Source organism: Salvelinus alpinus, chromosome 5, assembly GCF_045679555.1.
Source record: "Salvelinus alpinus chromosome 5, SLU_Salpinus.1, whole genome shotgun sequence".
NCBI classification, from domain to species: domain Eukaryota; kingdom Metazoa; phylum Chordata; class Actinopteri; order Salmoniformes; family Salmonidae; genus Salvelinus; species Salvelinus alpinus.
The window spans coordinates 98192859-98209557 of NC_092090.1; the positions used below are offsets into that span (position 1 = coordinate 98192859).

Below are 16699 nucleotides of genomic sequence, written 5' to 3' on the forward strand. Positions count from 1 at the left end.
TCTATGTTCTGCTCTGTTTTACAGTCCTACTCTATTTACTACTCTGTTTTACAGTCCTAGTCTATTTACTACTCTGTTCTACAGTCCTACTCTATTTACCACTCTGTTTTACAGTCCTACTCTATTTACCACTCTGTTTTACAGTCCTACTCTATTTACTACTCTGTTTTACAGTCCTACTCTATTTACTACTCTGTTTTACAGTCCTACTCTATTTACTACTCTGTTTTACAGTCCTACTCTATTTACTACTCTGTTTTACAGTCCTACTCTATTTACTACTCTGTTTTACAGTCCTACTCTATTTACTACTCTGTTTTACATACTCTATGTTTTACTCTGTTTTACATACTCTATGTTCTACTCTGTTTTACAGTCCTACTCTATTTACTACTCTGTTTTACAGTCCTACTCTATTTTCTACTCTGTTTTACAGTCCTACTCTATTTTCTACTCTGTTTTACAGTCCTACTCTATTTACTACTCTGTTTTACAGTCCTACTCTATTTACTACTCTGTTTTAAAGTCCTACTCTATTTACTACTCTGTTCTACATACTCTATTTACTACTCTGTTTTACAGTCCTACTCTATTTACTACTCTGTTTTACAGTCCTACTCTATTTACTACTCTGTTTTACATACTCTATTTACTACTCTGTTTTACATACTATATTTTCTACTCTGTTTTACATACTCTATTTTCTACTCTGTTTTACAGTCCTACTCTATTTTCTACTCTGTTTTACAGTCCTACTCTATTTACTACTCTGTTTTACAGTCCTACTCTATTTACTACTCTGTTTTACAGTCCTACTCTATTTACTACTCTGTTTTACAGTCCTACTCTATTTACTACTCTGTTTTACATACTCTATTTACTACTCTGTTTTACATACTCTATTTTCTACTCTGTTTTACATACTCTATTTTCTACTCTGTTTTACAGTCCTACTCTATTTTCTACTCTGTTTTACAGTCCTACTCTATTTACTACTCTGTTTTACAGCCCTACTCTATTTACTACTCTGTTTTACAGTCCTACTCTATTTACTACTCTGTTTTACAGTCCTACTCTATTTACTACTCTGTTTTACAGTCCTACTCTATTTACTACTCTGTTTTACATACTCTATGTTCTACTCTGTTTTACAGTCCTACTCTATTTACTACTCTGTTTTACAGTCCTACTCTATTTACTACTCTGTTTTACAGTCCTACTCTATTTTCTACTCTGTTTTACAGTCCTACTCTATTTACTACTCTGTTTTACAGTCCTACTCTATTTACTACTCTGTTCTACATACTCTATTTACTACTCTGTTTTACATACTCTATTTACTACTCTGTTTTACATACTCTATTTTCTACTCTGTTTTACATACTCTATTTTCTACTCTGTTTTACAGTCCTACTCTATTTTCTACTCTGTTTTACAGTCCTACTCTATTTTCTACTCTGTTTTACAGTCCTACTCTATTTACTACTCTGTTTTACAGTCCTACTCTATTTACTACTCTGTTTTACAGTCCTACTCTATTTACTACTCTGTTTTACATACTCTATTTACTACTCTGTTTTACATACTCTATTTTCTACTCTGTTTTACATACTCTATTTCTACTCTGTTTTACAGTCCTACTCTATTTTCTACTCTGTTTTACAGTCCTACTCTATTTACTACTCTGTTTTACAGCCCTACTCTATTTACTACTCTGTTTTACAGTCCTACTCTATTTACTACTCTGTTTTACAGTCCTACTCTATTTACTACTCTGTTTTACAGTCCTACTCTATTTACTACTCTGTTTTACGGGGGCCATTGTTATTATATTCCATTTATTCCATTGGTCCACAGAAATGCATTGCCAGAAGCAGCATCTTAGTGTCTGACTACATCCGTCAACAGACTGACGTGTACATCGCGGTGATTTAGTAGTTACAGTAAATATCAACACGCCTCGGTATCCTCCTTCTCTAGTAACCTCAGTCTCTATATTGAACCTCACACGCCGCATCTCGTTCCCATTTACAAACATGTAGTTTAAAGTTGCTGCCTCCCTTTAGTTGCCTTTTAAATGTGACATTTGTTTTGCAACTCTGAACACACACAGCAGTCTGTCTCCAGCACGTCTGCTCAGCGACCATAAGCATCCTTTTATTGTGCCATGACCGACTACAAATGACCTGGCTCTACAACAGCACATCACGAAAAATATAGCTCTCAACTGGAGTCACATAGAAACTAGTCTTTCCTTGACAATAAACTAGTCTTTCCTTGACAATAAACTAGTCTTTCCTTGACAATAAACTAGTCTTTCCTTGACAATTGATTTGTTTTTCCTTGACAGTACAGACTAGTTTTCAGCAAAGCCTCACACAGACTTATGTATGTTTGCTGTTTTCTAAACATACACTAACTAGTGTTACTGATCAATACTACATACACTAGTGTTACTGATCAATACCACATACACTAGTGTTACTGATCAATACTATATACACTAGTGTCACTGATGATCAATACCACATACACTAGTGTTACTGATCAATACCACATACACTAGTGTCACTGATAAATACTACATACACTAGTGTTACTGATCAATACCACATACAGTGGGGCAAAAAGGTATTTAGTCAGCCACCAATTGTGCAAGTTCTCCCACTTAAAAAGATGAGAGAGGCCTGTAATTGTCATCATAGGTACACTTCAACTATGACAGACAAAATGAGAAAGAAAAATCCAGAAAATCACATTGTAGGATTTTTTATGAATTTATTTGCAAATTATGGTGGAAAATAAGTATTTGGTCAATACCAAAAGTTTATCTCAATACTTTGTTATATACCCTTTGTCGGCAATGACAGAGGTCAAACGTTTTCTGTAAGTCTTCACAAGGTTCACACACTGTTGCTGGTATTTTGGCCCATTCCTCCATGCAGATCTCCTCTAGAGCAGTGATGTTTTGGGGCTGTTGCTGGGCAACACGGACTTTCAACTCCCTCCAAAGATTTTCTATGGGGTTGAGATCTGGAGACTGGCTAGGCCACTCCAGGACCTTGAAATGCTTCTTACGAAGCCACTCCTTCGTTTCCCGGGCGGTGTGTTTGGGATCATTGTCATGCTGAAAGACCCAGCCACGTTTCATCTTCAATGCCCTTGCTGATGGAAGGAGGTTTTCACTCAAAATCTCACGATACATGGCCCCATTCATTCTTTCCTTTACACGGATCAGTCGTCCTGGTCCCTTTGCAGAAAAACAGCCCCAAAGCATGATGTTTCCACCCCCATGCTTCACAGTAGGTATGGTGTTCTTTGGATGCAACTCAGCATTCTTTGTCCTCCAAACACGACGAGTTGAGTTTTTACCAAAAAGTTATATTTTGGTTTCATCTGACCATATGACATTCTCCCAATCTTCTTCTGGATCATCCAAATGCTCTCTAGCAAACTTCAGACGGGCCTGGACATGTACTGGCTTAAGCAGGGGGACACGTCTGGCACTGCAGGATTTGAGTCCCTGGCGGCGTAGTGTGTTACTGATGGTAGGCTTTGTTACTTTGGTCCCAGCTCTCTGCAGGTCATTCACTAGGTCCCCCCGTGTGGTTCTGGGATTTTTGCTCACCGTTCTCGTGATCATTTTGACCCCACGGGGTGAGATCTTGCGTGGAGCCCCAGATCGAGGGAGATTATCAGTGGACTTGTATGTCTTCCATTTCCTAATAATTGCTCCCACAGTTGATTTCTTCAAACCAAGCTGCTTACCTATTGCAGATTCAGTCTTCCCAGCCTGGTGCAGGTCTACAATTTTGTTTCTGGTGTCCTTTGACAGCTCTTTGGTCTTTGCCATAGTGGAGTTTGGAGTGTGACTGTTTGAGGTTGTGGACAGGTGTCTTTTATACTGATAACAAGTTCAAACAGGTGCCATTAATACAGGTAACGAGTGGAGGACAGAGGAGCCTCTTAAAGAAGAAGTTACAGGTCTGTGAGAGCCAGAAATCTTGCTTGTTTGTAGGTGACCAAATACTTATTTTCCACCATAATTTGCAAATAAATTAATAAAAAATCCTACAATGTGATTTTCTGGATTTTTCTTTCTCATTTTGTCTGTCATAGTTGAAGTGTACCTATGATGAAAATTACAGGCCTCTCTCAACTTTTTAAGTGGGAGAACTTGCACAATTGGTGGCTGACTAAATACTTTTTTGCCCCACTGTACACTAGTGTTACTGATCAATACTGCATACACTAGTGTCACTGATCAATACTATATACACTGGTGTTACTGAACAATACCACATACACTAGTGTTACTGATCAATACTATATACACTAGTGTTACTGATCAATACCACATACACTAGTGTTACTGATCAATACCACATACACTAGTGTTACTGATCAATACCACATACACTAGTGTTACTGATCAATACCACAAACACGAGTGTTACTGATCAATACTACATACACTAGTGTTACTGATCAATACTATATACACTAGTGTTACTGATCAATACTATATACACTAGTGTTACTGATCAATACCACATACACTAGTGTTACTGATCAATACCACATACACTAGTGTTACTGATCAATACCACATACACTAGTGTTACTGATCAATACCACATACACTAGTGTCACTGATGATCAATACTACATACACTAGTGTTACTGATCAATACCACATACACTAGTGTCACTGATCAATACTACATACACTAGTGTTACTGATCAATCCACATACACTAGTGTTACTGATGATCAATACTATATACACTAGTCTTACTGATGATCAATACTATATACACTAGTGTTACTGATCAATACTACATACACTAGTGTTACTGATCAATACTACATACACTAGTGTTACCGATGATCAATACTATATACACTAGTGTTACTGATCAATACTACATACACTAGTGTTACTGATGATCAATACTATATACACTAGTGTTACTGATCAATACTACATACACTAGTGTTACTGATCAATACTATATACACTAGTGTTACTGATGATCAATACTATATACACTAGTGTCACTGATGATCAATACCACATACACTAGTGTTACTGATCAATACTACATACACTAGTGTTACTGATCAGTCCGACATGTACTAGTTGTAAATTGCAAATAAAGTATTTCCAAAAACTCTGATTTTCTGATTTCTATGGTATGATACATAACATAATTAAAAACCCTGAATTGTGTTATGGAGAAAAAATATAGTTTGACAAAACATTAAGAACACCTTACAAATATTGAGTTGCACCCCCTTTTTCCCTCTCAGAACAGCCTCAATTCGTCGGGGCACGGACTCTACAAGGTCTCTAAAGTGTTCGACAAAGATGCTGGCCCGTGTTTACTCCAATGCTTCCCAAAGTTGGCTGGATGTCCTTTGGGTGGTGGACCATTCTTGATACACACGGGAACCTGTTAAGCGTGAAAAACCCAGCAGCGTTGCAGTTCTTGACTCAAACCGGTGCACCTGGCACCTACTACCAAACCCCGTTCAAAGGCACACATACACAATCCATGTCTCAAAATCCTCCTTTAATCTGTCTCCTCTTCCACAGTCCACATCCACATTCACTCATAAAAATAGATCTGTGTTCGTTATTTGGCCTGTCTCTTACATGGGTTCTGGCGGATGGATATCACTTATTTTTGAATAGGCTTCAGTATAATGTTAAGACAGTGAGTCATTAGGGTCATTTCTGGAACTACTTCTTTCTTATTGTGTCCAAAAAATAGTGAAATATGCATTGAAATAATACAAAAGATATTCTGTCTCACGGAGGCCTACATCTGGAACCTGCGTGTGAAGTCAAATGGTGTCAGACATACATCACGGGACCACAGCAGGGCGCTACACCGTGTCATTCACACCACCGAGAGTAGAGCAGGGCGTTACACCGTGTCATTCACACCACCGAGAGTAGAGCAGGGAGTTACACCGTGTCATTCACACCACCGAGAGTAGAGCAGGGAGCTACACCGTGTCATTCACACCACCGAGAGTAGAGCAGGGAGCTACACCGTGTCATTCACACCACCGAGAGTAGAGCAGGGAGCTACACCGTGTCATTCACACCACCGAGAGTAGAGCAGGGAGCTACACAGTGTCATTCACACCACCGAGAGTAGAGCAGGGAGCTACACCGTGCCATTCACACCACCGAGAGTAGAGCAGGGAGCTACACCGTGTCATTCACACCACCGTGTCATTCACACCACAGAGAGTAGAGCAGGGAGCTACACCGTGTCATACACACCACCGAGAGTAGAGCAGGGAGCTACACCGTGTCATTCACACCACCGAGAGTAGAGCAGGGAGCTACACCGTGTCATTCACACCACCGAGAGTAGAGCAGGGAGCTACACCGTGTCATTCACACCACCGTGTCATTCACACCACCGAGAGTAGAGCAGGGCGCTACACCGTGTCATTCACACCACCGAGAGTAGAGCAGGGCGTTACACCGTGTCATTCACACCACCGAGAGTAGAGCAGGGAGCTACACCGTGTCATTCACACCACAGAGAGTAGAGCAGGGCGTTACACCGTGTCATTCACACCACCGAGAGTAGAGCAGGGAGCTACACCGTGTCATTCACACCACAGAGAGTAGAGCAGGGCGTTACACCGTGTCATTCACACCACCGAGAGTATAGCAGGCCGCTACACCGTGTCATTCACACCACAGAGAGTAGAGCAGGGAGCTACACCGTGTCATTCACACCACAGAGAGTAGAGCAGGGAGCTACACCGTGTCATTCACACCACAGAGAGTAGAGCAGGGCGTTACACCGTGTCATTCACACCACAGAGAGTAGAGCAGGGAGCTACACCGTGTCATTCACACCACAGAGAGTAGAGCAGGGCGTTACACCGTGTCATTCACACCACAGAGAGTAGAGCAGGGAGCTACACCGTGTCATTCACACCACAGAGAGTAGAGCAGGGAGTTACACCGTGTCATTCACACCACCGAGAGTAGAGCAGGGAGCTACACCGTGTCATTCACACCACCGTGTCATTCACACCACAGAGAGTAGAGCAGGGAGCTACACCGTGTCATTCACACCACAGAGAGTAGAGCAGGGAGCTACACGTGTCATTCACACCACAGAGAGTAGAGCAGGGAGCTACACCGTGTCATTCACACCACAGAGAGTAGAGCAGGGCGTTACACCGTGTCATTCACACCACCGTGTCATTCACACCACCGAGAGTAGAGCAGGGAGCTACACCGTGTCATTCATACCACCGTGTCATTCACACCACAGAGAGTAGAGCACCACCGTGTCACACACCACAGAGAGTAGAGCAGGGAGCTACACCGTGTCATACAGAGAGGTTTTTTTCATCAGACATGATGGCTTATGGGTACATTCATGAGTGTGTACAATATTACTGTTCTCAGATTATTTTGTTGATAGATTTTTGTGTATGAAAATGTTGTGTTTCTTTGCTAAATACTATATATCCATTGTTTAGCTGAAATGGAATGTTTGTATTCTGTAAATTTGACTGTGATACGTGACTGGCTCACCTAGCTATCTTAAATTAATGCACTTACTGTAAATCACTCTGGTTTTAATTTTAATTTTATTTTTTACCTTTATTTAACTAGTTAAGAAAAAAAAAATATCTTCAATGAGTGAGTTAACTGCCTTTTTCAGGGGCAGAACAACATATTTTGTACCTTGTGCAGCTCGGGGATTTGATCTTGCAACCTTTCGGTTACTAGTCCAACGCTCTAACCACTAGGCTACGCTGCCGCCCAGATAGATAAGACCATCTGCTAAATAACTAAAATGTCAAATGTACATATTTCACATACAGATCTCATATCTATTGAATGATTTGTTATTTATTTATTAAAATGTTTGTAATTTGTTACATTAGAGTGTGTAAAACCTAGCAGTACTACTGATTTATCTGAGAGTGAGGTGGATATATATTATTACTGTGTAAAACCTAGCAGTACTACTGATTTATCTGAGAGTGAGGTGGATATATATTATTACTGTGTAAAACCTAGCAGTACTACTGATTTATCTGAGAGTGAGGTGGATATATATTATTACTGTGTAAAACCTAGCAGTACTACTGATTTATCTAAGAGTGAGGAGGATATATATTATTACTGTGTAAAACCTAGCAGTACTACTTATTTATCTGAGAGTGAGGTGGATATATATTATTACTGTGTAAAACCTAGCCGTACTACTTATTTATCTGAGAGTGAGGAGGATATATATTATTACTGTGTAAAACCTAGCAGTACTACTTATTTATCTGAGAGGGAGGTGGATATATATTATTACTGTGTAAAACCTAGCCGTACTACTTATTTATCTGAGAGTGAGGAGGATATATATTATTACTGTGTAAAACCTAGCAGTACTACTTATTTATCTGAGAGGGAGGTGGATATATATTATTACTGTGTAAAACCTAGCAGTACTACTGATTTATCTGAGAGTGAGGTGGATATATATTATTACTGTGTAAAACCTAGCCGTACTACTGATTTATCTGAGAGGGAGGTGGATATATATTATTACTGTGTAAAACCTAGCAGTACTACTGATTTATCTGAGAGTGAGGAGGATATATATTATTACTGTGTAAAACCTAGCAGTACTACTGATTTATCTGAGAGTGAGGAGGATATATATTATTACTGTGTAAAACCTAGCAGTACTACTTATTTATCTGAGAGTGAGGAGGATATATATTATTACTGTGTAAAACCTAGCAGTACTACTTATTTATCTGAGAGTGAGGTGGATATATATTATTACTGTGTAAAACCTAGCAGTACTACTGCTTTATCTGAGAGGGAGGAGGATATATATTATTACTGTGTAAAACCTAGCAGTACTACTGATTTATCTGAGAGTGAGGAGGATATATATTATTACTGTGTAAAACCTAGCAGTACTACTGATTTATCTGAGAGTGAGGAGGATATATATTATTACTGTGTAAAACCTAGCAGTACTACTTATTTATCTGAGAGTGAGGTGGATATATATTATTACTGTGTAAAACCTAGCCGTACTACTTATTTATCTGAGAGTGAGGTGGATATATATTATTACTGTGTAAAACTTAGCAGTACTACTGATTTATCTGAGAGTGAGGAGGATATATATTATTACTGTGTAAAACCTAGCAGTACTACTGATTTATCTGAGAGTGAGGAGGATATATATTATTACTGTGTAAAACCTAGCAGTACTACTGATTTATCTGAGAGGGAGGAGGATATATATTATTACTGTGTAAAACCTAGCCGTACTACTTATTTATCTGAGAGTGAGGAGGATATATATTATTACTGTGTAAAACCTAGCAGTACTACTTATTTATCTGAGAGTGAGGTGGATATATATTATTACTGTGTAAAACCTAGCCGTACTACTGCTTTATCTGAGAGGGAGGTGGATATATATTATTACTGTGTAAAACCTAGCAGTACTACTTATTTATCTGAGAGTGAGGAGGATATATATTATTACTGTGTAAAACCTAGCAGTACTACTGATTTATCTGAGAGTGAGGAGGATATATATTATTACTGTGTAAAACCTAGCAGTACTACTTATTTATCTGAGAGTGAGGAGGATATATATTATTACTGTGTAAAACCTAGCAGTACTACTTATTTATCTGAGAGTGAGGTGGATATATATTATTACTGTGTAAAACCTAGCAGTACTACTGCTTTATCTGAGGGAGGAGGATATATATTATTACTGTGTAAAACTTAGCAGTACTACTGATTTATCTGAGAGGGAGGAGGATATATATTATTACTGTGTAAAACCTAGCCGTACTACTTATTTATCTGAGAGTGAGGTGGATATATATTATTACTGTGTAAAACCTAGCAGTACTACTTATTTATCTGAGAGTGAGGAGGATATATATTATTACTGTGTAAAACCTAGCCGTACTACTGATTTATCTGAGAGTGAGGAGGATATATATTATTACTGTGTAAAACCTAGCAGTACTACTTATTTATCTGAGAGTGAGGAGGATATATATTATTACTGTGTAAAACCTAGCAGTACTACTTATTTATCTGAGAGGGAGGTGGATATATATTATTACTGTGTAAAACCTAGCAGTACTACTGATTTATCTGAGAGGGAGGAGGATATATATTATTACTGTGTAAAACCTAGCAGTACTACTGATTTATCTGAGAGTGAGGTGGATATATATTATTACTGTGTAAAACCTAGCAGTACTACTTATTTATCTGAGAGGGAGGTGGATATATATTATTACTGTGTAAAACCTAGCAGTACTACTGATTTATCTGAGAGGTCGGAGGATATATATTATTACTGTGTAAAACCTAGCAGTACTACTTATTTATCTGAGAGGGAGGTGGATATATATTATTACTGTGTAAAACCTAGCAGTACTACTGATTTATCTGAGAGGGAGGAGGATATATATTATTACTGTGTAAAACCTCTAATCCTCTAGAGACTCTACAGATGTAGGATCTTAATTTGAGCCAGTTTGCTACAGAAGGAAAATAATCCTGCAGAAAGAAAAAAAAAAGTGAATCCCTATGTGGATTATAGCTCATGGACATTTTTGTAATGGTTCATACATTTTTTCGTTAGGGAAAATCAAGTCTGAAATTTCAAAGTGGAAATTACAAACTTTTGAAGCTTTTCTAAAACTCAAATACAATGTTTGCATTTCCTGTGGAAATTAAGATCTTACGTCTGTATAGTCAAACATAAGTTTCAATTGTGTTTTTGGATTTAGTAAAAGCTTCATTCTAGGCTGATTTAGTAAGGAGGTTGGGTTGTTATCAACAGGGTTAGTACAGTCAGTTGAGTAAAAGTTTCATATCAAAGGTATTACTTATTAGTCAGCTTTACCTGTTTGAATTGCTCGTCGTAAGTCCATTCATGTTGCTGAGACTGTGGTGCCTTCCCGCCCGGTGTCTCTGACTGCCGGGGCGCAGCGAAAGACGGAGGGCTTCTGGACATGAGATGTACAAGGGTGTCTTTTGGCGAGTCTCCCGCCCCGGGGTGCATGGGGTGGCGGGGCTGGTAGTGGCTTAGAGACCCCTCCATGTCCTCCTCATCGTCCACAATTCCCTCGTTGTCCATGTCATCTCCATCCAGATCCCGGTCGTGATCATCCATACCTCGGTCCATGCCCTCTGGATCATCGTCCATATCGGAGTAGTCGGCTTTGGCCGTGTGCCTGTGAGCGTCAAGACTGTGAGGGAGAGCCAGTTCCCGTTCAGCGGAGCTCGCCAACCCGAGAGAAGAGTTCGCTATTCCCGCAGCGAAAGCGCCCCGGACCGCTGCCTGATAGTGGCGGAAGGCCAGGGCTTGTTGGTGGATCTGGGACTCGACCATGGAGCGTAGGTCTTTCTCTTTCTCGGCCTGACGGAGCTTCTCTTCTAGCGCCAGGCGGGCTGCCTGCTGTCTTTGGAGGTTTTCCATGACCGCCTCTAGCTTCATGCCTCCGCCGTTGGGCTGGTGGGACTGTGAGTGTGAGCCGGGGAAGTGGCTGTGTGTCGAGGCAGAGGAGACGAGCAGGGGGAGGTTGCAGGCCGAGGAGAACGCTGCTTGCTGTGGAGGGCGTAGGAGTAAGAATAACCACTCAAAATGAAAACTATTGTAAGCATAAACTGTTAAGAAATAACTTTGTAATAAAGTGGAACAACAGCATGGCCATGCGTATTATGCTGATTTGGCCGCTGGAGTCGATATATCCTAAAACGTGGTTTCTAACGTGTTAAAAGTGCCACATAAATATACTACAATGTAAACTACTGTATTTCGTAAATGAACGTGGGTAACAAAGTAACGTGTTGTGCTGTATAATGCTGATGTCGCTATAATAGGCTAGTGTGTACTGTGACAAAATAAACATTTACATTCAACCACTGGTACTATTTCTCTATAACGCATCCGAAACTTTCGTGTCAAATCTATTGAAGATTTTCAAATTAAATGTTGTGTAAAAAAAAAAAATTACTTTACTGTAAATGTGATTCAAACATCTACATACTCTATTAACAACAACCAATCAAAAATCATTTCAACGTGGTTAGCGAAGGAACAAAATGTGATGCTTACCAAAGCAGATTTAGTTGCTAAACGGGTGTTATCAACCATGCTTCGCTAGTCAGATCAGACCGAAATATCAAACCGTTCACAAAGTATCTCCTTTCAATGTTAGATGTGGAAGTATTCCTGAATGCTGATTGAACATCGGGATCCGTGTCTCGATTGAAGCAAACAGAATAATGTTTATAAATGTAGTCGCAGTGATCGAGTCTATAAACCCTGAAGTTTTTTGGCAAGAAGTGGCAACTGTAATCAGAATGACCTCTCCAGGCGAAGGATCAGCCCTGTAGTCAGAATGACCTCTTCAGGCGAAGGATCGGCCCTTCTGCTCCCATTTGCTAACAACACGTCAATACAGTGATATACGGAGGGCAGGGTCTACTGACGACCTAGGAAATACACTTTAACAACCGCAGAGAACCGACGGATCCCACATCGCCAAGTGTTGGAAACCATCCAAAAGGGGTCTGTTAATAGGTTACACGTTCTGTAATCTATAAATACATGTTGTTATTCATTAGGCTATTTAGCCTGGACCCTGTCCTACATACACTGCCCTAGTCGTTTCACACAACCCCCTGGGCCTACTACGTAGGCTACGTACTGTTGTCTTTTTTTTCTCTCGACATAAATACATTTAGGGGTTTTGTTTTTTTGTGTAACGTAAAAGTTTTAATTCCGTAAAAGAACAAGCAAATAGGTCTACGTGCTTACGTCAGAGCGGGGAAACTGTTTCGCGTTCCATTGCAGGTCATGGCTAGAAGGGGTCCAGCTTTTGTCAAATTAACGTCAAAAGTTTTTTTTATTTGAGTTGCATTTTAGAGAACCCTTTTCCTAACCTTAACCTAATTTTCCTAACCTGCTACATTAATTCTCCTAAACTGCCTTGTAAGTTATCCTAACCTGCTACGAAAAGTCAAATCTGACGTTAATTTGATAAAAGCTGGATACCTTCTAGCCATTCCCTCCATTGTCAGCGGCAGAATGTTTTTAACATTTCATTCAACTCAATTCCCATCTAAATGTATGAATGTTGACAGATTACACCTCTCAAAAGTGATCCCATTCCATATGGTGAATTAATTGACACAAAAGCCTACTACTCAGAACCAGAGGACATAGGCCTAGCGAAGCCTACTACTCAGAACCAGAAGACATAGGCCTAGCGAAGCCTACTACCCAGAACCAGAGGACATAGGCCTAGCGAAGCCTACTACCCAGAACCAGAGGACATAGGCCTAGCGAAGCCTACTACTCAGAACCAGAAGACATAGGCCTAGCGAAGCCTACTACCCAGAACCAGAGGACATAGGCCTAGCGAAGCCTACTACCCAGAACCAGAGGACATAGGCCTAGCGAAGCCTACAACCCAGAACCAGAGGACATAGGCCTAGCGAAGCCTACTACTCAGAACCAGAGAACATAGGCCTAGCTAAGTGTACTACTCAGAACCGGAGGACATAGGCCTAGCGAAGCCTACTACTCAGAACCAGAGGACATAGGCCTAGCGAAGCCTACAACCCAGAACCAGAGGACATAGGCCTAGCGAAGCCTACTACCCAGAACCAGAGAACATAGGCCTAGCGAAGCCTACTACCCAGAACCAGAGGACATAGGCCTAGCGAAGCCTACTACCCAGAACCAGAGGACATAGGCCTAGCGAAGCCTACTACTCAGAACCAGAGGACATAGGCCTAGCGAAGCCTACAACCCAGAACCGGTGGACATAGGCCTAGCGAAGCCTACTACCCAGAACCAGAGGACATAGGCCTAGCTAAGCGTACCTAAGGGCATCATAAACACAAACTGCACCAGGAAAAGAAAGCTGTGAGTGTTTACAACAACTCGCTTCATCTACTTGATGAGCTGCTTGTTGTCACTTGTTTCCATTCAATACATGAGGTTGACATCACCTATCGCAGCAGACCAGAAAACACTGACGTTCTGTAGTAGAATAAAGGTTCGTGTGAAAGTAATGAATACAGTGAAGTCATTTTAACACCTTTTGTATTTCTGTACTCTGAATCATAGACTGTAAAACATATGGTCTCTAAATATACCTGTGCTGATGTACATCAACTCCAAAGGAAACACTTAGAATTCTAGTGACTTTGTGTTTTTCTAGTATAATGCATTTGTTGAGCTGTATCTGTCATGTGTCAATTGTGCTGTCATGTGTTTACTATCTAATCCAAAATGCCACAAACTAAGTTTCCTCTGGGAAAATTATTCTCTATTCTCTTCTGTTCTCTTCTGTTCTATTCTGTTCTGTTCTATTCTCTTTTGTTCTATTCTGTTCTGTTCTATTCTGTTCTATTCTGTTATGTTCTGTTCGATTCTATTCTGTTCTATTCTGTTCTGTTCTATTCTGTTCTCTTCTGTTCTATTCTGTTCTCTTCTGTTCTGTTCTCTTCTGTTCTCTTCTGTTCTATTCTGTTCTATTCTCTTTTGTTCTGTTCTGTTCTATTCTGTTCTCTTTTATTCTCTTTTGTTCTATTCTGTTCTCTTCTGTTCTGTTCTCTTCTATTCTGTTTTATTCTGTTCGGTTCTATTCTCTTTTGTTCTATTTTGTTCTCTTTTATTTTCTTTTGTTCTATTCTGTTCTGTTCTGTTCTCTTCTGTTCTATTCTGTTCTATTCTCCTTTGTTCTATTCTGTTCTGTTCTCTTCTCTTCTGTTCTATTCTGTTCTCTTTTATTCTCTTTTGTTCTATTCTGTTCTCTTCTATTCTGTTCTCTTCTGTTCTATTCTGTTCTATTCTCTTTTGTTCTATTCTGTTCTGTTCTCTTCTGTTCTCTTTTATTCTCTTTTATTCTCTTTTGTTTTCTTCTGTTCTGTTCTCTTCTCTTCTGTTCTATTCTGTTCTCTTTTATTCTATTTTGTTCTATTCTGTTCTCTTCTATTCTGTTCTCTTCTGTTCTGTTCTCTTCTATTCTGTTTTATTCTGTTCGGTTCTATTCTCTTTTGTTCTATTCTGTTCTCTTTTATTCTATTCTGTTCTCTTCTATTCTGTTCTCTTCTGTTCTATTCTATTCTGTTCTGTTCTCTTCTGTTCTCTTCTGTTCTCTTCTGATCTCTTCTCTTCTGTTCTCTTCTGTTCTCTTATATTGTCTTCTGTTCTGTTCTCTTCTATTCTGTTCTCTTCTGTTCTGTTCTATTCTATTCTCTTCTATTCTCTTCTGTTCTGTTCTGTTCTCTTCTGTTCTCTTCTATTATCTTCTGTTCTATTCTATTCTCTTCTGTTCTCTTCTGTTCTCTTCTGTTCTCTTCTGTTCTATTCTATTATGTTCTGTTCTCTCCTGTTCTCTTCTGTTCTATTCTGTTCTCTTCTATTCTTTTCTGTTCTATTCTGTTCTCCTCTGTTCTTTTCTATTTTCTTCTGTTCTCTTCTGTTCTATTCTACAGGCTCGAGTTGGATGCTTTGTGTTTACTGTAGTTATATAATATAACTACAGTAAATGATAAATGATATTGTATGCCTATGTTGACTTTGTGGAAATTCCTCTGTATTCTGTCCATATATTTGTCTATTGCTGGCAGCACCATTTCACAGAGTCCATTCTGGGTATGGGTAAATGTACTTGGTGAATAAAAGTGATGATGATGAAGTGGAGAAGCTAATAATACTCTGTTTGGTCCTGGATGACTGTGTGCCATTATCTCATCACGATGACCTCATGTGAAACATAACTCCTCTTTTTGTTTTGTCCCCTGGTTACCGTTACCGACCCCTGGTTACCGGCCCCACGTCCATCTAGGACAGAGAGAGACAGAGGGATACTTCTATGACTAAATATATGACTTTTAATCTAAAGGGAAGACGGTTTGTTCATTGTAAGGAGAACATCAACGGTATGAACTGAAGATAAATTATTCACATAGAAATGACTGTAAATGTCCAACTATTTTTAAACAAAGTAGGTTGAATATTGAATGTCATTAAGAGATTGAATATATTTGACATGTTCTCTGTTCTCAGCATTATACTGTGATGTAAAGTCCTCTATTTCTTTCTCTATTGAAGCAGATAGCAGGTAATAGGTAGCAGATAGCAGATAGCAGGTAGCAGGTAGCAGGTAATAGGTAGCAGGTAATAGGTAGCAGATAGCAGGTAATAGGTAGCAGATAGCAGGTAACAGGTAGCAGATAGCAGGTAATAGGTAGCAGATAGCAGGTAATAGGTAGCAGGTAATAGGTAGCAGGTAATAGGTAGCAGATAATAGGTAACAGGTAGCAGGTAATAGGTAGCAGATAGCAGGTAGCAGGTAATAGGTAGCAGATAATAGGTAGCAGATAATAGGTAACAGGTAGCAGGTAATAGGTAGCAGATAGCAGGTAGCAGATAATAGGTAACAGGTAGCAGGTAATAGGTAGCAGATAGCAGGTAGAAAGTAATACGTAGCAGGTAGAAGGTAATAGGTAGCAGGTAGCAGGTAATAGGTAGCAGATAGCAGGTAATAGGTTGCAGATGGCAGGTAATAGGTAGCAGGTAGCAGGTAGCAGGTAATAGGTTGCAGATGGCAGGTAATAGGTAGCAGATAGCAGGTA

General features: G+C 39.6%; 1 protein-coding gene across 4 annotated transcripts in view; it reads right to left on the bottom strand.

Annotated features, from left to right (window-relative positions):
- Positions 1-12573, bottom strand: part of LOC139577321 (AT-rich interactive domain-containing protein 3A-like) — a 223627-nt gene extending 211054 nt beyond the window's left edge. For 2 of the 4 annotated variants that reach the window (XM_071404341.1, XM_071404342.1), the window contains exons 1-2: positions 12162-12572; positions 10947-11651 (exon numbers count right to left, since the gene is read on the bottom strand). In XM_071404341.1, coding sequence (XP_071260442.1) covers positions 10947-11651; positions 12162-12200 — 744 coding nt within the window. In that variant the 5' untranslated portion in view covers positions 12201-12572. Of the gene's footprint in view, positions 1-10946; positions 11652-12161 lie in introns of all 4 variants that reach the window. The other 2 variants (XM_071404343.1, XM_071404340.1) reach the window with 2 other exon arrangements.
- Positions 12574-16699: the final 4126 nt, after the last annotated feature.